The sequence below is a fragment of the Haliotis asinina genome, chromosome 13 (assembly GCF_037392515.1).
Source record: "Haliotis asinina isolate JCU_RB_2024 chromosome 13, JCU_Hal_asi_v2, whole genome shotgun sequence".
Taxonomy (NCBI): domain Eukaryota; kingdom Metazoa; phylum Mollusca; class Gastropoda; order Lepetellida; family Haliotidae; genus Haliotis; species Haliotis asinina.
The window spans coordinates 54671393-54696679 of record NC_090292.1 but is presented as its reverse complement, the minus strand read 5'-3'; the positions used below and the strand labels follow the sequence as shown (position 1 = coordinate 54696679).

The 25287-nt window shown below is 39.1% G+C and overlaps 1 protein-coding gene across 2 annotated transcripts; it reads right to left on the bottom strand.

Annotated features, from left to right (window-relative positions):
* Window positions 1-1038: 1038 nt before the first annotated feature.
* On the bottom strand, window positions 1039-25111 carry LOC137260500 (chromatin target of PRMT1 protein-like). Of its 2 annotated transcripts, XM_067798174.1 has the most exons (7): window positions 24851-24968; window positions 19468-19543; window positions 16330-16531; window positions 11772-11997; window positions 9463-9535; window positions 7353-7442; window positions 1039-2805 (listed from the first exon to the last, which is right to left on the bottom strand). In XM_067798174.1, the coding sequence occupies exons 2-7, from the start codon at window positions 19530-19532 to the stop codon at window positions 2568-2570; spliced, it is 894 nt and encodes a 297-aa protein (XP_067654275.1). In that variant the 5' UTR covers window positions 19533-19543; window positions 24851-24968; the 3' UTR covers window positions 1039-2567. The 2 variants fall into 2 exon arrangements, with proteins under 2 accessions (XP_067654275.1, XP_067654276.1); XM_067798175.1 differs by lacking the exon at window positions 7353-7442 and having other exon boundaries at window positions 24851-25111.
* Window positions 25112-25287: the final 176 nt, after the last annotated feature.

Sequence of the window (25287 nt, the reverse complement as noted above, 5' to 3'; positions counted from 1 at the left end):
GCGCAGGGACACCATAAATGGGCTTCACACCTTGTGTCTAAGGACATCCAGCCCGGGTTTTGTCGTGACGAGCGAATGATGAACCTCCACAAGATGAGGTAATGAGACTGGGGTTAAACGTCGCGTTGATGCACCTTGAACAAGCACGATATAAGGAGATTTCATCGTTGCACTTAATTTCCGAACATACCTCTTTCCCTCATTTTATGCGTGGGAGTGGGGTCGGGGTGGGACGTCTTAAAATGTATTCCGTACGCGTGCGTCCGTGCACATTTCGGGAGTAGAATTGTAAAACCGCTTAATATTTCTATAACCAAATCTTTAGAGATTTCCCGAACAATATCCAGGATTCATTCGTTGCAAACTATTCCGTCTTTCCTACACACGACAGTGTTAGTTTTATCCATATTAATCACTAGTCTCCATTGAACACAATACTGGATTAACTTGTTTCCCGTTACCACCTGACCCTAAATTTCGACCCGACTTAAGATTTTCTGGGCATATCTTTGTCTATAGAAAATGCAACTTTGAATCTCAAGATGTGCATGAATCTCCACACTTCTGTTTTGATTTTCTATTGAAAGAGAATTGCATATTTCCACAGGAATCTAGGAAGAAATGTAAAAACAATTCACCAACCCGATCCATTTTGTTTTGAAAAGTGGTAGAAACATGATCATTTTTATACGGTTTTTCAAGTGACGTGGTTATTTTTCAGCAGGCACACCATAGCTTGGACGCTTTGCTTTGGCTGGAGGTAAGCAGCATGCAACGCATTCCAGAGGCGGATAAAGCTTTTTTAAAAAATGAGGGTTGTACACGCTTCATTTTGATCCTTCTCAATGACCATTCAATAAACCTTCTGTATTTCCTCATGATCTCATATCACTGTATTTCCTCATGATGTCGTATCAACATAAAAGAACATCAGGAAGACAGGACACTGTATTTAACAAAGAACATCCTCTAGTTCTTCAACCAGTCGAAGTTGAGACTGAAAATAAACCAACAGCGCTGACATGTCATATAGGTATGTTTTTCTTTATTTTATAAAATGAAGTTTTCTGTACATATCTACAAACAAGAAGAGTATGTGTGTAAAACATGGTAATTGATGTAAGTACACAAAACACATGGATTCGTCCTCCAGCTCACAACCTGACTGGGGTCTGTCACCTGGTGGACTGTGCTGGGTTTGTTCAGTCAGCTCAAAACCACTACAGGTAACTATGGATGTTGAAGTTGTCTCTCAGCTTATCAGTCTAGTTGAGATGTGTCAAGAAACAGTCACTACATCTGGCTGGATTGCACACTAACACAAACTTATGTTCAAAAATAAGAAAACTAATGTTCACGAGCTCAGATGGTGATTCTGGTAATTGTCAAAGCAAGTACATATTACATCTAAAACAGCATAAAACTCAATATTCACTGTTCAACAGCCACCAGTTGAAGTCAAGCGGAGAAATTTGAGGACATACCTCTTTAGAAACAGTTTGTGTTAGATGAAAGAATAGCCCCAAGTGTAGTTTGTAGGACACTTCACTCCTGACTATCACACCACCAAAAAGAAAATAATTTCAACTACTGTAAAACTATTACTGACACGTTAAGTGAAACAAAGTTTCGGTTGGAAGTGTTCTAAAAACAGTACTTCCTTGAGACACATGGTTTCACAAACTACAGAACATAAAATCCAATGGAAATAAATACATGATGGATTATAGATACAAATGACAACACCAGGAAACAATTACAGGGGAAACAAGATACAAAGGTGTGATACAACATGACTGATTCACCACACTGGGGTCTTATAACACTGCTGTACTTCAAATGTGTTTACTAGAGAACATTTTGTTAAATGTTTACTCTATTAACATCCACTGAATCAGGTATGAACACTCACTGTGCTTTTATTTCATGAAAGCATAAGTATTATAAAATGATGACGGTCATACTGGTAGTCAGTATCGACAGCATGTAATACATCTGCAGGATAATACAGCATTGTTTTAGCACATTTGATGGTTGTAATACCTAACATATCTACATAAATGTTTCGACTGTTTCTCTTAAAATGGGATGAAACTAATGAAGTGGCTATTACAATCTGAGTTTTAACCTTGAACCTGATTGTCTAGGCCCTGCAGAGGAACCATACAGCATGTGAACAAACACACCTGGTAATTTCATAATGGAAATAAACACTTAAAGTCAGTGGCAAATGGTGTCTTTCATGAACTGTTTTGTTTCTCTTCTTCCAGCCTGTGACCTCTCTCGATCACCACAGGGACACAGGGGATTACACACAGAGAAAACTACCAGCAACTCAATGGAAATTAAGATCATAGCTACTTGCAAAGACTCTACTTGTGGCTAAGCCGCCATTCACATCCTGTGCCCACACAATGCAAACTGCACAGAGTCCCAGAAGAAGAAACATTCATGGCAGTTGAGATATGTGATGGTGTATCAACATGGACATCTTCTGTGCAGTTTCCAGTTCTCCCAAACCACCCAAGTTAATGTAAGTGACTAATCTGGAGGTCACACTGTCCATCTCAGCTGGCCTCGGCCATGTAGGCGTCCAGCTCGGTGTCCAGGTGAGTCTTGGTCTTGGACATGTACTCCTCCAGCTGGTTGTCCAACTCTTCTCGGGACATTGGGGTCTGACCGGCTCCACGGCCACTGCCTCGGCCTTGACCCCTGCCACGACCACCCCCACGGCCCTGGAACCTGCCACCACGCTGGAAACGTCCTCTTCCACGACCGCGATTCACTCCCCTCCCTCCTCGACCCCTGGAAGTTGACAAAAATCTGTAACTATGGTAACAAAAATATTGTAGCTATGACCTAGCAACAGAAACAACAAAAGTAGGTTCTCTGAGACATGGATGATTTTCAATTAAGCAAACCTGAACATTCAGACAATTCTTTGAGCAGACAGAACATTTACACTCAATGTCTACACATCTAGTCTCAACTTACATTTAGAAAATATTATTACAAAATCAGCAACAGTAAATGAAGTAAAACAAATGTCAATTATTTATTTCTATCATCACAAAAAAGCAAACCAAACTTGAGGAAGCAAACCTGCAAATTGCGGAGGATGTTGAAGCAACATTTGAGAAGCCAACTGAGGGAGTTGCATCCAGGTTCTCACTTGGCTGTCACACAATTAGTACTACTGTGCTGACAGTGCGACAATGTTAACACAACACCAACACTCTCTGAGGTAACTACAACCACTGCTCATCAAAACAGATGGACAACCTCAATCTTTTGGCCACCGAATTCAGGCAGGGCAGGGCCATTATAAATAGCTTTTAAATTCAATAGTCATTTCCTGTCACACCTAGGTGCAACTAAAAACTTTAATGCTTCCAGGGTTCTTGACATGATAAGTAAAAGAACAAAATGTCTACTGATAAAAAACAAACAAAAAACACCAAAAACCCAACAAAATCTGACTGACAAAATAGTTTGACAGTAGAAAGAGTGAACCTTGTTTCAGGTACAATATTGAAATAGCCTCATAAAGGTGAGGGGGAACTTGAAGTTCAAGCACCAACTTGTAATATGTCGTTTTACCAGTTGTCAATAATTGTCATCAGACCAGCTGGCAATCCCTTTTGTTTAAACCCCAAATGGCAATATCCGGTTTAACCCCAGATGGCAACACAGGGATTGGGAAAGAGAACTTTGACAATGGGCCTTTTTCAGTATTGTTAGATATTTTCTGAATTAAGAATGGACCACTGCCCTTGAATCAATAGTAAACTTCAAAATTTTAATACGCCATTTTTATTTGAATGTGCAAAATGACCCATGGCCCCTGTCTTTCCCAATCCCTGCAACGTCTGTTCTTTAACCCAGCTGACAAATGTTCAGGGTTCTACTGCCAGTAGGTAATATCTGTTGTTTAAACCCCACCAGTTAACAATGGTTGTTGTTTAAACACCTGCTGGCAATAGTTGTTTTTTAACACTAACATTTTAGCTTGAGATACATGTCTTCTCAAAACTTCAAGGGTGAAATTAGTTACAAAACACCTCCAGAGAACAAGCAGCAAAGAGCAGTGATCTACAAATCACATTCTAGAGAACATAAACATGCTTGGAACAAAGCTTCCTGGACTACAAAGAACACAACACGCATCACTGTAACCTCTGTAACCTCTATAACCTCACTGACTTCACCTACCAGTTTATAGAACCCAAGCTTTTACTTTTATGACACTAGAGACAGAGTCCTGCAGACACTGACCAGATGTCATCAAGATTTGAATGATGTATTTTCTATAAATCCTGCAACTATCTAAAATGTACAAAAGACCACATCCAGGGCATAGATGTGCCATAAAAATAGTCATATTATTACATGGGGGCACGAACTGATTCATGATCAAGTTTTATTTCAGTTCAGATATTGGAAATGCTGACATATTCCTCCATGCATGGCACCGGATATGATAGTCCTCCATGCATGGCACCGGATATGATATTCCTCCATGCATGGCACCAGATAGGATATTCCTCCATGCATGGCACCGGATAGGATATTCCTCCATGCATGGCACCGGATAGGATATTCCTCCATGCATGGCACCGGATAGGATAATCCTCCATGCATGGCACCGGATAGGATATTCCTCCATGCATGGCACCGGATAGGATATTCCTCCATGCATGGCACCGGATAGGATAATCCTCCATGCATGGCACCGGATAGGATATTCCACCATGCATGGCACTGGATAGGATATTCCTCCATGCATGGCACCGGATATGATGTTCCACCATGCATGGCACCAGATAGGATATTCCACCATGCATGGCACTGGATAGGATATTCCTCCATGCATGGCACCAGATACCACATAATGGTGCATCATACAATACTACAAAGAAATGAAGGTAATACCTGAAAGGTTATTGTCTTGTTATTTAGATGAATTATTTCATACAGTATGGATTTCATTTAAAACTTTTTCTGCACTTGTAAATACTCAAAGCTGAATTATCTTTAGCAAGGCTAAGCATTAACTGGAGATCAGCGACAATACACCAGTACTAACTTCACACCATGACAACTTTTGATGCGATGGTCTTCAACAGAGGATCAAGTTAACATCATCGATGAGTAAGGGACTATCTCTAACTAAATCTTTCTCTGTAAATCTCTCCGAAACCTTAAAAAGGAAGAGCATCAACAGTCACATCAAAATGGCAAGCAACATGGAGTGACACAAGTCCTTAGTGTTACCACAATGTACAGTGTACACAATGATATACTAAATGCTGTTAGGAAACAAAGTCTGCATTAGTTCTCTCTACGTAACAGACATTAACACCCCTGGAAAAGCCACCAACCAACAAGGCAGACAGACAACTCTAACAAGTGAGTGATCATCTTGAATCAGAAACCTCATCGCTGACTGACTAAACAGTTTTACGCCAGGAAATTCCCCCTGCACATCTAGCTTGGAGTGAGTATGGTTTTACGCCACTTTCAGCAATATTCACGCATTATCACAGCTGGGGACACCAGAAATGGGCTTCACACATTGTTACCATGTGAAGAATCAAACCTGGGTCTTCGGAGTGATGAATAGACATTTTAACCACTAGGTAAGTGAGTGAGTGGAGTTTTATGCTGCACTCATCAATTTAAACACTAGGCTGCCCCACCACCTCTACCCAACACTGTCATATGACATTAACAATTTTAAAGTTATTTCAACACTTGTATGACTACACCCTACCCTGTGATACATACATGACCATACCCCAACATTACCATGATAGACACCCAGTGTTCATGAATGGTGTTTCAAAGTAACAGGACATTGGGACCTGTAAGTTTCAGATTTCTGTCTAACCCACTGAAATCCACAGGACCCAAAGAATAAAATTAGACCCATATTTCAGATTTATCATATCTTATAGCTGTCACTGAAATTCTTAACATTGTATAACAAACATAAGATTTACAAGCAGCAAAAAAGTGTCTAATGCCACAAGTAAGTCACTGGGAAATATTCAGTTAGACACTGGGGTCGGTGGGTTAGGGATTTATCAGGCCATTGGTGAACCTGCTGGATTTGTCAGAGGGTCAGACGCTATTCGTGAACACTGGATACCCCCTAGCGACCTCACCCACCTACACTAAGAACTGTGGAACTCTACCCCTGACCCCCACCTGACCTGTAAGAGAACAACACCACACCCAGTCAGTCACTAGTGAGAGTAGTGGGGAGCAAGCCTCACAAGTGCATACATTTTCTACCAGTTGACAAGCTTACATACCACAGAAGTCATGTATGTTTGACTAATGTCATCCTCGATAATCTCCAGGGAGTATGTTACGGTACAAATCCACTAGCACCCTGGATGCATCTACAGCAAAATATATAGATATATGCAAGAACTCCTTACTCTTTCAGAGTACCTCTGCATCATTTGTTGCCAAATTTAATTGGTTAGATAAGTGAAGAAATGAAAGTGAGTTGTATTGTTCAAATTCCCAGTGTAGATACCTGATTGAAGAGAAGTCAAACAAGGGAGGTAATGAAATTCAGACTGAGCCACAGATGCATCCAAAGTATGGTGGAGATTTATCGTAACATATACCCTGGAGATTGTCGATGATGGGACTAATATTCGAACTTTATGGTGTACAAATGGTGGAAACGGATCATGTTATCTGTCTCATCCTCGATGGGAGTGGTGGGAAGGGAAAAAAAAAATACAAACAAGCATCCCACACCAACAAACAACGGGTAACCACAGGATTTGAATGATGACATTAAAGTCAATACACAAACAGAGGTAGGCAATGCCTGATGACTTCACACGTCTTTATGATACAATGTTACAGCCAGCAGGGCCTATACAGAAAATGTGACAATAATAAACCAGTCAAACTGGTCACAAAAGAAGAAACAGAGATTTAGATAAGCTGTTTCCTCAGACTTAATGACATTAAATACTTAACAGAAAATGTAACAAAAGACAGAAGAAACAATATGGAAAGCCATTTTCTCTTCAACGAAAAGTGAAATATAGCTTGGCAAGGAAAAATACCAATACATCTTGAATTATTCTTTCTAATTTGTGAATCTTTTCGCATATTTGTTGTAGAAATGAAGCTTTTAATACCAGGATAATGATCTCCCATTATAATTCACAGAACAGTGATGGCTGCAACATTGCACAAAACAAAACAATTAACTGCCTGTCCTACTTAAGAATGGATATGTATGCACTTGGTAAGCTGAAGGAGGGCTGGCAGATAGAAAGAGAGGTGAGAAGCCAGCATGCCAACACCTAGCAACAGCTTACTGGGCGAACTCGTAGCCACGTGACTGGAAACCCCGGCCACGACGGCTCCCACCTCGGTAATATGGCCGCCCATCATCACCACCACGCCCCCTATACACCAAACAGAACACGGCTGACAGTGTACACATTGGGCCTTTTGGGACACAACATGGCTAACAATCAACACGTAGATGTCCAGTGTTACACTAGTCTCATTCAGTACAACCACACGCATATTTGTCACATGCATGTCTAGGGGATAGTTCTGGATATACAAGCTACAGCTTTTGAACAGACACTTTAACTTTTAAAAGAAAAAAGAAAAAAAGAGATACCTGCCACAAATCTGATAAAAGGGAATGTCGTAGAACTCATTACCTAAAGTTGCAAAATAGCAATGCTTCAATGTTTCAACAACTAACAACAAACAGTATTAGGCTAAATAAAAACATGTGAACATTTCTCGGGCAGCTGTGCGTCACTTTTATTTGTGTATGTAAAAATTTGTTATTGACATTTAAAAAAAAAAAAGTTTGCCTTTGCGGCGCCCTGATCATCTATTTGTCCACTACAAGAATGAGTGTCTATAATACAGTATAATAGTATATGCTTATATAAGCATCGCTTACCATCAGCTAATGCTGTTTTAGAGTTTGTGTGCCACAACAAATCATACGCATGCCAGTTGCGTCATATGAGTAAAGTATGCAAAGTTTTATAGACCATTTAGGTTTTAAGTGATTCTTACGCGTTTTTGTACTCCCTGATTTGTAATTAATGGAGTAAATGTGATTTCTATTGCGTAAAATATGCGAATAAGCGCTTTATCTGGAGCTCTGTTCCTTGTGTGAAAGCAATTTGCCTGTAAGAACTCTATGCTATGAAGGGAGGTCAAATTGTTTTAACTTCTCACGTCACTAGGGTATCACAATAGTAATACTGTTTGTTGCATGGTGTTAAAACTTCCACAGGTACCACATGAATGATCAAAGTATGCAAAAATACTATAGGCATGGATGTTTTACAACTTGAGGTGGTGAGTCATACAAACTTTTTACCTCCCCTTGTACCTGGATTTTGTTAAAATTATTTTCATAAAGTTCAGCTAACAAGAACCTGTATATTCACAATAAACTCTCGTGGACATGTGACACATTCTGGGCAGTCATGAGCACATGAGCCAAGAAGCACTTCATGTACTGTAGGACATGAGCACACACTCACTGTTCACTGACATTCGATGCTTCGTAACTGTGATAGTTTGCCTCTCATCTTGAGGTAGGTTAAGCCATAAGGGCCAAAGACCTTTGGCTTCACAACAATATGTGAATAAAATGTGGAGATGAGTGGTGATATAAACGCCCAGTCTATATAAATAATGTAATTTCTCAGATGCAAAGCTTTGGAATAATCTCAGTCCACTATAAGAATGAGTGTTTATAATACAGTAAAATATCCAGGCAGGGGACACCAGAAATGGGCTTCACACATTGTACCCATGTGGGAAATCAAACCAGTGTCTTCAGTGTGAGGAGTGAAAGCTTTAACTAGTAGGCTTCAAGCCCACTGCCCACTAGTGTAAAGACAGACAGGTTAACTTGTCAAGAATTGCTATATCCACAGAACCAGCAAGAGTTTTGTTCTATGCCGCTTTTAGCAATATTCCAGCAACGTCGGGTTTTACACCAGAATGGGCTTCAGACTGTGTATCAACCTCTCGAGAGTATCTCATGTGCAGGTGCACACCTTGACATTTTTACTAGGTTTCAATTTAGTCAAATGTGGTCATTCTAAAATTCAGCGTGTGATCATAATAATCTGTCTGTAGTGTTTCAAAACTAGTCTTGTTGTGTTTCAATAAGTCCTTTCAAAGACCTTGTGCCACAGAGTTGTTAATATCTCCACACTGTACTGTAAGCATGTCACAGACACCCTGTAAAGTCCCTCGTCAACATATGCACAACTAAATTGCTTTCTGTATAATTCAAGCATAATTACATAATACCTTTCAGAATTATTTTGCCAATATTATGATCATTATGCTATCGCTGTAACAAGACATTAACTGGAAGGGTCTCTATGGGTTCCACAGATCACCAAACACCTGTCATCAGTGTTCATGCTAACTTACCTGAAACCACTGGGACTGCCACGCCCACCTCTAGCCTGGAAGCCACCCCTCCTCATGCCACGCCCACCTCGACCTGATAGACAGATACAGTGTATCATTACAAAACACACTATCCCAGTAGTATTACTAACACTGCAACACTGTCTGCAATGAGTATTCTTTATTTCTGCCTGTGGAAACATCATGTCAGCCAGAGATTGACAATGTGAGCAACTACAATGCACCTGACCCACTCCCTAGCAGAAAAAGGACACTAAACAAGGGGAACTACAAGCTCATGGATGTCCCTCATGGATATCAACGTATCTTACTCAGTTAGTAAATACCAAACGTTGGGTTAGCTTCTTGTTCCCTTTTGGTGTCTAGTTTGCTTTTCGATTAATACTTCACTGAGTAATATTCAACCTAGCTGACAGTCTGCAAACACCATCCTCAATGGAAAACCCATCCAGTGGTTGACATCATGAGCATGAATATATGAAATTAGCACACATTAATAAAAATCCATGTCAGTGAGCCTGACCACCTGATCCCATTTGTCTTAAGGCCAGACACGGCACCTTAAATTGACATTTTTGCTTCAATCTATCAAAATCGGGATTTTGATTTTTTTCATTTATTTAACACACGTACTTCGCGATACAACATGCTAATTTCGATATAATGTCTTTAAATTTGATATAAACCCCTAAAAACGTCATCATATCTGTGGAAATAGTTAAATATGTGTGTAATCAAACTCTCAAAACACTGATCTTTCACCCGTAACCACGCCCCTCTAGCGTAAACGAACCCATTCATGTTATACTTCGCTAGAAAGCTGATCGTTTCCGCCATGTTGCTGGTCAAAAACATTCTAAAAATAGATATTCCATGTGCGGATATCTTCACTTTCCCGCGATAGGTATTCTGTACGAAAACATCCTTATGAGGCGAAGTATCCCACAGTGCATCATTCGGCAAGGCGAAATGTCCCACAATGCACCATTCGGCAATCTTCGTTACTTCCTTATATGGCAAAACGTATCCCACAATGCACCATTCGGCAAATCAACACAACATCGCCCTTTCCCAGTAGCATTCAAAATGGTGTCTGCTTAGCGAAAATATTGACCGAGAAACGTTGTATTTGAGATATTCTTGACTAACGGTTGTTGTATTCTGTAAAATGAGATTAACAAAGTCAAAGCACGGCTACGTGAAGAATACGAGGCACATTTGCGGCAGACATGCTTCAAATACAGTGTCAGTGGTGCGACAAGTGTTGACAGCGCGATCAAGCTTGTGTTAGATTCTGACAGCTTTGACATTTTCGATGCGACGGAAACATGTTAGGGACCACGCCTTTGAGGAAAACATTCCCACTGGAGCCTTTGAAGGTAAGAGTGGATATTCACGCATAAAACTTTCAAAATTTAAATCTTTTGAAAACCTTCAATCTCATTTCTGTGACAATGTATGCCAAACTGATTGATCATACCAATGGGTGCGTAGGGACTGAGTTTGTGTTGAGGCAACTAAGTAATTGTTGTAATGTGAACTGGATTTTAATTTTTTTTTAATTATCTTTTTTGTATATGAATTGTTTCATGTATTTGGAATACATCCCTTTAGTAAAGTGAGATTCAGAATGTGTTTGTCTAGTGTCAAAGTAGAAAAAACACATGACCAAACTTATTTCCTCATTTTCTCCATATACGTCATTAGCGATCTTAGTGCACATAGTTCTCGGTTGTTAATCACCCAATTTGAATGAAATTTTGTTTACATATAGGCAGTTGATTACTTTATGCAATAACAGAGAGACTTTTAAAATTTTTTCCCCCGATTTCTTTTTAAAAAATAAAATATGAGTGAAAAATCAACTCCAAAAAGTGATGTTTTTAAAACAAAATTTTAAATAACATAACAGTCTTTTTTAAATATTTTCTCTCTGTCATTGCACCCTACACACCCCAAGCTACGATGTAAAGTTGAAATTATTTAGATATCTTTACTAGTTTTAGAGAAAAACTTTCACTAAATTGCATCATTTTTCAGGCTTTCGGCGGCCATCTTGGATGTTTCCATGGCAACCAGTGGCATCATCACCTGGAAAAGACTCTTTTTCAATTGTTAAAATGTATACCTCTAAGTTGAAACTAATTAACCCTAAGAAATACTTCATAAGCATTTTGTCATATGTGAGGTGCAGTGTCTGGCCTTAAAACAAGCAGGGGTTGTGGACATTAAATAAAATACGAAAGTTTTTCTTTGCAATTGAGGTCACCAATGCTCCAGAATTGCTTCCACAGCGTGAATAAACTCACGTGGACTGAAGCCTTGGTTGAAGCCACCACTGCCGTCTCCAGTAAGGGATGCCTGTGACTGCTGTCTGCTCATCTGGCCAGCAATTGGACCTCCTCGACCACGCCTCATCCCGCGGGCACCACGGCGATTACCTCTCTGGCCTCCACGTGGTTGACCCCTCCCAACCGCAGACAGGTTCAGTCTGGCCTTCACATTGCTCCGACCTAAACGTTGCTGAAGACTACGCTGTAGGAAAATATTTAACAGTTTTGAGAAATATATCACTTCTATGTGAAAGATTTGTCAGCAAAGATCTAAATGTTTTCTAAAAAAAGTCCATCTGTGATAAACATGAGGCCATGACATCCCACACATGAAGTCGGTATAGAGAATCTTACATGCTTTTCAAGTTGTAAACTATCAGTCCTTGTGAGAACTTACTAATAATAGGTGAACATACCAATACCAACACAATTTTAATAACTCGAGTCATCATCTTCCTAAATGTTTCGTCTGTTTCTTGCCAAAAGCCTCATTCATAGTGTCGGGAACAGGAAGCCAAATCCACTCTTGATTATCGGAGTACTTGAGGGGAACAATTATTGATTATATTCAAAATAACGCAAGTTTTGTGATAAAATTGATATTTTATAATTATCCTGACTCATGCTGTATTGCTTATCTGCAGCTCCTTCCAAATGGTTAAGGGAAACTTGAAGCCCTTCAAATTCCCAAGAAGCGAACGTACAATCACTCACCCTGAGCCAGTTCCTTTTTTCCGCCCACACACAAGCCAAGCCTCTCTCTCTGATACATATGCCTCCACACAGTTCTACAGGAAACCCCGAGTGGTGTGAGGGGATGGTTGGGAGGGCTTCATCTCGTGAGTCAGGATAAGAATAAAACGCCAATTTTAACATAAAAATTGCATATTTTTCCTTATCCTGGCTCACGTTTTATTGCTGAATCCGACATAAAAGGTGGCACGTCAGCCACCTTCAGGATTCCGAGTTAGATCGTATTCCCTTGTGTTTGCTTATAGTAGTTCTTCTCGGGGCTGCAAACTGGATTGCCGAGTGACATCTGACAGGGGACCACTTTCTTATACCTGGTATGAGGAGTAATCTTTATAGATATGCGGATTTAGACATGCTAGACGCGTCGTTGTCCAGATATCTGGAACATCCCATACATATGTTAAGGTAAGGACTATTACCCAAACTGAGTATCTTGTTAGACAGGGGAACATGGACTCTCTGACAGTGGCAATGGATCAGCTCCCTGGCGTCCACGCATCTGCATGACAAGGTGAGATTTTCTTTAACGCCTATTTGCCATTTTTAGTTGCTGCGCTACCACTAGAGGCCAAAACTGATGTATACCGTATACATCTTGCGTAGTTGTATCTCATAGATAGTGCATCGCCAAGACTGTATCTGATCTCCAAAAACAGCCTTCCATAACTGATGAGATTGATCAGGTCCCATGTGTTACTTCTTGAGGGTTGAAAGCTCTTAGGAGGTCCAACCCAGTTGCTTTAGATGCTCTTTGGATCACTGGTCTGATCCAAAAGGAGATTGTCATCTGTGAGACTTCTAGAAGAGACAAAGCGATGAACAGACGCTTGGACTGCCTTCTTCTCTCAGCACTTCTTTCTAAGTAGATCTTCAGGACTCTTACTGGACACATGGACACAAGTCTTGTGCACCATCTGAACCCAGGATATTCGATTGAGCCGGAACATAAAACTGACAATCTGGATGTCCTCGCAACTGATTTTTTACGGTCAAGTCCCAGCAAAGTGCTGGGTGACAGCAGCGTGGTTTGCCTGTTCCGACTCTTGTATGGCTGAAATATATAGGGTGTGGATTTCGGACATTCTGGCTGCAGTTGCTAAGGCGATCAGAAATATTGTTTTCTGAGTGAGCAACTCAAAAGAGATCTGCATCAGAGGCTCATAATCTTCACTGATGAGATGCCGCAATACTACATTCATATGCTGTTGATCCTCTAACGTAAAGGATCTCAATAAGGCCACTAATTCTGGAACCTTCATCAACTTCACTTCTGTCTTTATAGTAATCACTGAGCTGATAGCTGCTAAGTGAGTTGACAGTGTAAATCCTTTCAAGCATCTGGAAGACCTCAATTGACAAAAGTAGTCAGCTACATGTGGGCAAGTCACTCTTCTGGTTGTCAACCCCTTACGAGTGTCCTATTGTTTGAAGTTTCTCCACTTGTTGTCATACTGGTTGTGTGTAGATCTTCTCTGTAAAAACACGATGTAGTATGTTCCATACGTGAAAACGGAACACTCCTGGTTATTCGTGCTTTTGCCTGCTGTGAGGAAGGATGAGGAGTTTTGGCCAATCTGGGAGGCAACATGGATTCACCGTGTTTCTCTACGTCTGGAAACCAGGATCTTGCCGACCAGTAATGTGTGACCAAAATCAATTGCAGGCACATCGTCTGTTTGATGTTGCATAGTACTTCTGGCAACAAGATCAGAGGAGGAAATGGATAAGCATTCAAGCCCTCCCAGGATACCGCTTGGGCGTCAACAGCCCATGCTAGTGGAACAGGCACTGGCGAGATGAACATTGTCACCTGATTGTTGAATCGGGCTGCGCACAGATTGACGAGAGGATGGCAGACTGTTCCTGTTATCCACTGGAAAGTTTCTACATGAAGCATGCAATCTGTGGGTGATGGAATATTGGGCAACAAATACAAATAATTATTCATGAATGTAATATTGTGCTGAAGTGATTGATGCTGTTGACTTAATTTGTCATTGTGATCTAGCGATCTAACATGACACTCAAATTAGGTTGTTAGTAGACCTGCAATGAATACACTGCGTGGCAAATATGATATGCATCATGAATTCTGGTTAATGAATTCGAATAATTATTCACATATACAACATGATAGTTAAGAGATTAATGTACAACATGGAACATCCATTATAACAATGTTAAGTTGCCCCAACGCTTGTGCTACTGCAGGGGTATTCTTGCGTATCTCACGTTGGAAAAGGACATAAGGGTTCAAGCAAAACACACTCCATAAATACTAAAAAAATAAAAAAATAAAATAAAATAAAATAAATAAAAAAAATAAAATAAATAAAAATAAAAAATAAAATAAAACAAAAAATTCATAAAAATTCACTGTTCATGTAGGGCTACGCCTTGATTCACTGAAGATGCCAGTGAATCGTGACAGCCCTAGTGTGTTGCACACAGATAGTTCTAGTTCTGATAAATATTCATTCATATTTGGTTCTGGTGCTCACAATTAACAAATTGTATTCATGAAGGCTATGGTTTGAATTTGATTCACCGAATATGTAAATGTATTGTAACATCCCTATCCAGTACTGAGCCAGATGTCCGCCCACAACTGATGGTTCTACAGGAACGATTGGATGTGGGAGTCTCCCTTCATGCAGCTTGTCTCGGCCAGATCTGATGTCTTCGTCATGGATGATATTGGGAGCCGTCAGCGACCCATGATCAGACTTCAGCATCAGCGTACATATATGTGTCATCTTTAACATCGTGGTCTTCTACAAACGATGACACCAGATGCATATCTTCAACGTTGGTTGTTGATAATGCAGTACAAGACTAATATCAATACCCTGCAGACTACTGCGAGAAAACTCTCTATCGGCAACGCTGCCTGTGGGGATATTGAGTTTCTTTTCTACTGCCATCACATCTACAAAGACTTCAGGGCAGAGATTGGGGTCAATATCCGATTATAAATGAAGATAAGCCTCAAACTGAGCCAAGAAACACCGCCCAGCCTTCTGCTCAGGTGATTAAGGAGAGAGTGAGTGAGGTTTGGCAAGTGCGTGGTCACGTGGGTGCTTTGGGCGTGAAAAGAGAGCTGGCTCGAGGAGAGAGATTGTACGTTCGCTTCTAGGGAATTTGAAGGAATTCAAGTTTCCACCAACCGTTTGGAATGAACATAAGTTACGAAATAACGCACGAGTCAGGACAAGGAAAAATTAAACATTTTATTTTTAATGTAATCATCAAAGTTAAGGGTTTTGCCTCAGTTTTTGTCTGATGGGTTTTTTTCATAACTGATACTGTCATGTAATGAAATGCACGAAATACAATGGAATTGTAATAAAACAATAAAAGTCGTTAGCAATTTTACAATGTGCACAGCTTAAAATTGTTGAGAGTGCTTGTTCATCAATATTCATCAAATTTAATAGTTAAATTACTTCGCTCAAGCATGTTGTACTAAAACAACAGAATTAATCGAAAATGTGTTTATGATCAAGAATCGTTTTTAAACCTTTCAATTTTTCATCATTTTCGAACATCAGAACACCACTCTTCATTCAGTATTACTTGACATTTGATAAATACCTGCTAATAACTGAGTATGGATAACACCTTGTGAACAATGATCCTGACATATCTAATGGGCTATTTCTTCCAACAGACAATTCCCGGAGTTACGTATATATTCCACAACATGATCGATCCACTGCTTAATTAATGCTAACTTCCCCAATAAAAATAGTGGGCTTCAGGTGACCACCTGTCACATTACCTTCTTGAGCCTCATCGCCACGGCAACACCACTTCCTGGCATGCTGATTTGTGGTTGGTTGATCATTGGTCCAACTCCTGGCCGGTTGGCCAACTGCTGGGCCAATCTCCTGTTCTTGGCCGATGCCTGTTGTTGGGCCACCATGTTAGCACGGATGTTGGGCACGACAGTCTGGGGGCGCGTCTTCTGTATGTTGGTGAAGCTTCACGGACAGGCAGAGAACACTGGTGTTATAGTGGGCAGTACAACATACTTACACAGGTGCAGTGACGGCGGCGACAGCAGCATCATCCTGCACCACATCAGCCCCTGCCCCATGCCTCTACCATGCTTATTTAGCTGTGTGGTCCCTTCTCTGAGCTTTGTACTTTGTAACTAATGCACATGGTTTTGTGGGGGTTAAATCTACCACAAACTTTAAATACTTCAAGATCACGGCAGAAAAGACATTTTCAGGAACTAGAGATGATTGCACAAGGGTCAATAACCACGACTTAGACATATATAATCAACATATCCCTGAATGCTTTTACCACAGATCTAAAACGAACATATTAGATAATAACCATGGCAACAAAGTTTCCACTTCAATTTACCAACATCTCCTTTCGAACATTCAGAATTCAGGGACAGAAATGGTGTAAACTACAGAACAATATCAAACAAATGACAGGCTAATGTGATGTATTTCATGGCGGTCCTCTACATCATCATTGAGTTTCAACAAGTCATTCAAAGATTACCACCACCTTCATTGCAACGAAACATCCACTTATGAATGTTGGAAAACATGACATACCAATTTTTCAGATACCAATTACCACATGAAGAAATGCTCATAGCAAGTCTAGAATTAACTTCTTATCTCTGGAGAGATTACTGTAAACAAATGCCTCCCATACATGATTCATGAACATGTGAAAAATGGTGGGTTCATTTCCAATTTGTAATTATATTGTACATTTCCCTTTACAGTTCCAGTGATTCCAAGCATAATGTACTTCAACATCTAACCCAGTGAAACAGACAACAATCCACAATTTTCAACCAGATCATCTCAATATGCAATGTGACAATAACCACCGGTACATATCTGAAGCCTGTGTCAAGCTAAAAGCTATTCGTCCATGTTCAACCAGATCATCTCAATATGCAATGTGACAATAACCACTGGTACATATCTGAAGCCTGTGTCAAGCTAAAAGCTATTCGTCCATGTTCAACCAGATCATCTCAATATGCTATAAGACAATAACCACTGGTACATATCTGAAGCCTGTGTCAAGCTAAAAGCTATTCGTCCATGTTCAACCAGATCATCTCAATATGCTATGTGACAATAACCACTGGTACATATCTGAAGCCTGTGTCAAGCTAAAAGCTATTCGTCCATGTTCAACCAGATCATCTCAATATGCAATGTGACAATAACCACCGGTACATATCTGAAGCCTGTGTCAAGCTAAAAGCTATTCGTCCATGTTCAACCAGATCATCTCAATATGCTATGTGACAATAACCACTGGTACATATCTGAAGCCTGTGTCAAGCTAAAAGCTATTCGTCCATGTTCAACCAGATCATCTCAATATGCTATAAGACAATAACCACTGGTACATATCTGAAGCCTGTGTCAAGCTAAAAGCTATTCGTCCATGTTCAACCAGATCATCTCAATATGCTATGTGACAATAACCACTGGTACATATCTGAAGCCTGTGTCAAGCTAAAAGCTATTCGTCCATGTTCAACCAGATCATCTCAATATGCAATGTGACAATAACCACCGGTACATATCTGAAGCCTGTGTCAAGCTAAAAGCTATTCGTCCATGTTCAACCAGATCATCTCAATATGCTATGTGACAATAACCACTGGTACATATCTGAAGCCTGTGTCAAGCTAAAAGCTATTCGTCCATGTTCAACCAGATCATCTCAATATGCAATGTGACAATAACCACCAGTACATATCTGAAGCCTGTGTCAAGCTAAAAGCTATTCGTCCATGTTCAACCAGATCATCTCAATATGCTATGTGACAATAACCACTGGTACATATCTGAAGCCTGTGTCAAGCTAAAAGCTATTCGTCCATGTTCAACCAGATCATCTCAATATGCAATGTGACAATAAACTCAAGTATGTAACTGAAGCCTCGGTCAAGCTTAAGGCTATTTGTCCTGAGAGGCCAACCTATACATCCATGTACATGATATAATGCTTAACTCTATTGAAAACGAAGCTAAGATGAATGACCAAAGTATGTTTTATGGTTCCGAAATGTGAAACACTTATTTGTGAAATGTGAAACTTCATGAGTCTTGACCCACAAGAGCAAGTATATTTTCTGACCATGGTGCATAGTTTACGCCAGCCTGAGCAGAGCGTTATTTGATGGCATGCTGTGAGTCACTGTGTGACTGTACAGAAGCTCTCCAGGACCACACCTATCCCTCCATCACATCAAATTACAGCCAAACACCTCAGCTCAAACTGCAGCTTTAGCAAATTTGGACATGCTGTGAACATCTTCATCATACATTTAAACATAAAAAGCATGAAGTTCAAATTTAAACCAATATTAGTAACATGTGTTGAGGGATAGTTGGTTTGTTGTGGGTTTTACCTTGGTGTTGTTTACTTACGGTTCCTGAATTCAGGAAATCTCACACCATTTTCACCCTTGGGGATTAGCTAGCATGGGTTAATAAACATAACAGTCATTGAGTGCACTTGTGACTCTCTGACTGGCATGGCAGCAGTGACCTGTTTCGAACTTCCATCCTCATTTGATTTTTTTTGCATCAAATTTGTTCTTCCTCGTCCAAATAATTTTACAGAAAGGTGAGGATTTAAATGAAGCTGGGCTTGATAAAGGTTGTGCCATTAGGATTTCATATTTCCTTCTGGCATGGGATTTGGCCACTTTTGGTGTAAACATGCTTAATCTTTGCCGAAGTGACAGCACAAGGGGTTTCGAGTCCTATCTAGGAAATATCCACGAGATATTAGCCTTTTGCAGTTCAGAACACTTCCCACTTTGTCTCTGAGAACACACGCTGGACACAAGCATTTCCGTGCTGGTCACAACAGAAGCCATGGACTGAAGTCGTGGCAACACTTGGGGTTTTCTCACCGATCATTTAGAGACATCTTTGTGGTGCTTTTCAGAACAATCTTTGCTGGGACTTGTGACGTCATCTTGTCTACTACTGCAATAAAAAAACCCAGAACCTTATTACATGCACCATCAAATCATAAATATAGCAAGGCTAAGAAAAGCAAGTCTTTTGCCATAAGAACAATAGAAGCTAAGAAATAAAGTGGTCTCTTGATACTTAAAGGGTACTGATGCGGAGCCAATAATGTTTGTCGCAAACAGTTTAATTACGAAACCAAACTGCAAATTGGTCAGTGCCTGCTAACTCGACCATGCAGACAAAGGGACTGGGGTCCGGTCCTCATTAGCAGATTTTCTTCACCTAAACCGTCAGGAGGCCGGAGGCCCATCATGATGATCATATGCCATTATCTAAAAATATCCATGGTATTCCTTGTCTGATTGTAACAAAATATCCCAACTAATTTACTTACAATGGCGGACATCATACAATTAGTTGCCAGGTGTGTTACCTTGGGTGGCCAATGAGAAGTTTATCAGGTTTTCACCAATTTGAAAGACGTGAAACCATGTTTTACCTTTTCGCAAATTAGACCACTGTAAGAAACACAACATAGAAGATTGTTTACTAGATTCAGATAAATGGAATATCATTCATTTAGGTGGATATTGATGGATACATTCCTTAACAAGGTAGTCGCCCGATATTGTTGCTATAAAATTAGTATGTTTAACATTTGTTATTTGCATTTTGTTAATTTACTTATTAGCATTCAGCAGAATCTATATGCCAGAAAACACACAACAAATCGAGTATGTGTGTGATAAAGGATCCACATTGGCAGTCTATACCATGTTTAAATGTTACTGTCATGTTAGAAATGTACTATGACTAGTATGAATATAAGGAGACCGTTTGTTCTTTTATTAATTTTCAAAATCATGCAAATATGACAGTAAACTAATTAGGTTACGAGACAAAACATAGAGACGTACATTGGCTTCGTTATTTTTCCGTCCTCATAGTTTTTTACCATTTCTACCACTGGCAGATGATTATCCTCCAAAGTGTTTTATTTGTTTTCATAATACATTTGTAATGAAGTAAAAATGACTTCACCTTATTTCATCTGTCTATAATTAATCTCTCAACTGCGCATATCGACTGCGCATTAGAGGTCACGAACCAGTCACAAATTCTGGGATATCATCAGGGTACTCACAGAAGAAAAAAATAAAAGTTCAACCAGTCCACAGAAATTGCTCTGCATCAGTGGCCCTTTAACCCCCTGGATGCCACAGGGACATATATGTCCCTCCTCTTCACCCCTCACTTTGAAGTCGAATAAAATTCTAAATATACCACGCATATATAAATACTTCACAGTTTTGAATTCTGCGGAAAATTCCCAGTTTCTTGATACCATCCACTATTATCTCAGACCAAGCGAAAGTGCTTAAAATCGCCTTTCAAAATAGGCTTCTTCGTAAATGTCGCCATTTTTCAAACTGTACAAAATCGAGATTCACAGCGTTATTTGCAGTATGTTTTGAAATGTGAAAATCGGATAATTACTGGGAGTAATGCATTTCAAAAATAGCATATTAATGATCACTGATATCAAGTTTTCATGTAACCCGGAATGATAATTCTGAAACGTCACCGATGTACCCAGAATCGGTTGGGATGTTTTCGAAAATACACTTACACGAACGCCGAAGTGCGCTTTCCGCCATATTGGATAGTGTTTACTAAATCACGTTTCGAGAAGGCCGGTATTGAGAAGCCTATTACATCATGTATACTTCATAGTTAGCTGTGACAAATGCATCATTGAATTCCCCATATATCTTAGAATCAAATTACAAATGGTCTTTGTCACCAATACCAACTGTCTAGACAAAACGAAACGAAATATACTTTGTATGAAAACGAACGCTGTGCTCGAAAGACAGCGCTTGACTGAAATGTAAACAAAGAAAAAATCCAATTTTACACTGCGTAGCATTTTCGGAAATTTCCTAACATCCAGCCCTCTAATCATTGCTTACAATAGCTCAAAACGCTTAGTATATTCAGGGGAAGAGTATCGTGGCAAAAAATAGCAAATTGAAAATAGATACAATGAAATAATTTGGTAATTCATAAGAAACTGTCAAACTTTTAGTGCAGCGTGACGCCATGACTGACGCAAAATCACGCAGAACGACAACGGTACTTATCGGCATTTCTGGCTTCTTCCGTCATTTACAATGTAAACGATAAGAACATATCACAATACACAGATAGTCAGAATAATTCTAAATTCTTACATCTCACATTTGTATACAAAAGATCCCTGAATCAAGAAAAATGTCGTCGCAAAATCCTGTGTACCCTTCTCAGCGAAGCCGCCATTTTGAAAGAAATCGGTCATCGGTAGTGATGTCATACGTCAACATTGTTGCACATATTAGGCAATTTCTTTGAGGTGAAGGTCGGTTGAACAAGAGTAAACACAATGCCCATACCATTCCGATTGCACTTTTAGTATTGTGATGTATATTTTGCGCATCGTTCAGATATTTTTTCATGAAACTGATTTCAGTATCTACGTATATCCATGTTCAACACATGTGTCATGTGTCGATATAAGGTATCCGTTTTTATTCTTTGAAAGCTTTTGATTGTTTGAATAATATTTACATGGGAAACTGTCTAAGTAAGTGTATTATACCACATTTTAAGCCTCTACACAAGTGTTGGAAGATCACACGTAGCCATTACTGCAACATGTGCTTTAGTTCCCGTGATGTGCAATATTCAGTACGTTGGGACAAATATTGCAGTTTCATATGAACAGGTTAATAAACAACGATTTCATTCCAACTTATAAGTAAAACGGATAATATTAATGAAAATGATTTGTACATTTTATCAAATGTAGGGGCACACATACTACTATTTAAAGGAATTGTCTTGTTCATTGTATTGGTTCGTGTCGTTTTTATAGACAAAACTATTATCAATATTAATTGACCAGGTGCGAGTTTGTCAAAACGTTTCATGATTCATTATCATTGTTTTTCGATAATAAAGTCAATTCAAATGCTATTAAAATATATCTGATGGCAGAATGTCTAACTCAAACAATATTTATACGGAAATTGTTAAAAATATATACATCAGGTCAAGTCTTAATTTGGACAAGGATTACGTCCATTTTCTAATACTTCTTTACTGAAACATCGATCTCTTTGTACCTTTCATTGCATACTTATGAAGGGAATTAATTTCATAATCATGAGAAGAAAAGTCTTTTTCCTAAATGAATACTCAATGAATATTCAGGTGTTGTGAAATTTTTATTTATGCTAAATTGATGCTAGGCAGGTGCGCGTGTTGCTCACAATAAGATATGTAGTAAAACCGTGTAATTGTTGATATATTCAGGACACTATTTCAGTGATAATACCATTCATTTTATATTTTGGCTGAAAAGTGTTGAATTCTGACACAGAAGCCGAAATCTTTTACACATTGAGTGGAAATTAGGTTAGATATATACTAATCAGCAACCAGAGTAGTCTTTTTCCGACGTCACAAAATGCACAAAACATGCTGTGACGTCAACTAAAATGTCGCATTATTTTCAGTTATTTCATTACGTTTGAAAATGTTGCTGTTACTCCATTAATAATGATGGAAAATTAATAAAAATACATATACACAAACAGGAGAATATGGGAATCTAAGAACTAAAATATGTATCGGATAGGGACATCCAAATCGCTATTGCCTGATTTTTGATGTAGTACACTTGCATCTTTTCTTACAAATTGTGAAACTACCAAACGGTATCCTCTCACATTGGGGAAATTTGTGTTGGAATAGTTTGGTTCACTGTGAACAAAACATCACGAAAATATACTGTCGGTATCCACAGCAAATTCTCTCCATGTGATCGGAGTTACATTGACCTAATGTAAACCATAGCTGAGTTATGCCCCCTTATCTTTATACGTGCATGAATACTGTGTCGACGTTTGACGTCATGGTAAAAAATCGATTTTTGACATTTATTGCAGGTCATTTTTAATTTTGTGATTATGACGTTATGCATTAGTACATACATCCATTTCATATACACTTATGTCGTTCAGATATCAAGCTGTATTTTCTTCGCTCACACTTTCCGCTAAGATGCCAAATTAAAAAAACCGTAGCAGAGTGCTTTTATTGGTGCACGATAAAAAACGGAGAAATTTACTGTTTTTCAACACACAGAAAAGTTTTGGACAACTTTTAGCAGTGTCTATTTCTCAGACCCCTGAGGTAGCCGCATATATATTTATACCAACTGATGGGAAATTAAATATTCTACATTTCTGTGCAATTTTATAGCCGTACGCAGATCCAGTACCACGCGAGCGCAAATCTCGCACAACGTTCACTTTTCAAACCTTACGAAAATGTGCGCTTGAAAAAAAACTCGGCATCCAGGGGGTTAAGGCTTAACGCTTATGGTGTAGACACAATGATTTCAAGATCGGTGCATGAGAATCATACCTTATCATGTTTATTCTGATGTAAGTATATCAGGGTTTCATATAACGCAAAAGCTCCAAAATATGACTTCAGTACTGACTTATATACACAATAAATACATTGTACCATTTTCTTTTCAGGAAATATAACCTAATGTAATCAGAGTAATTCTCTAATCTTACATATCATTAACATTATCAAAGACGTTAATGATGGTGCACGATTGCAAGAATCCCTACTTCAGTTCGTTAAAACTCTTAGTTGCAGGGACTGGGAACGGCAGAGGCCATAGGCCATTTTGGACATGGAAAAACTGTGCATTACAATTTTGAAGTTTACTATTAATAGAAAAGCATTGGCCTATTCTGAATTCAGAAAATAGTAACATTAGTAACAATCCGTAAAATGGCCCATTGTCAAGGTTATCATTCACACTCACTGTAGTCGTCGATGATTAAAGTACCATTTTGTCTTACTAACCAATATTCCAAGCCCTGTATCGCACCATAACGACAGAGAATGCTATGATTCGGGCTTCCACAATCACAAAAAAAACAAGATCGTTACTGTGTTTATTTTCTTTTATGACTGTCCCTATCAATATGTGTACTTTCCTTTGATCTGCTACTTCCAGTCCTTTAACTGTTACTCGCTGTGGATACGATATTAATGGGAGAACCTCAATCACACCTATTTATAATTATTTCAATGTAAAGCTTTTGCTGGCCGATTTGATGGTACGACACCCAAGAAATTTTTAGGATTCCACAAACCGGCTGACCTATTTTCGATTTTAAGAATGTAATTCATAATCGAGGTAGGAAATCATCGGTGTAACGTATCCAAACGCAAATACACAAACTTACACACCTTCTGCAATAAACACTGAATTCTGATGTCTCTGATTTTGTTTCACTTGATATTATCCCTTCTTCTGCTGACGCGTTAAAAATGGCAACGACGAAAACCCACCGCAGTGAATTTAAACGATTCAGGATAAATGGTAATAATATAATTTTATTCCAGTAAAACTAGCAGATATCCCTTAAATCAAAACAGTACACGGCACACTACTTTAAGGGAATAATTTTCTCAAATGGGTTAAAATGTTTATTTACTCGCAATGGCAAATAAACTATGTAGTTTTGCCCGTATCTACTGTATGGTCGAGTCTATTATTCCTGGAAAGGGGTTGACAAGTATAATGACCCTAATTCTGTAGAAAAGATGTCTAGTATTTGACACATCAGGGTTCTTTTCAATGTATCTGTAAATGAAAATATGTTTGTACAAAATTTGGTTAACAA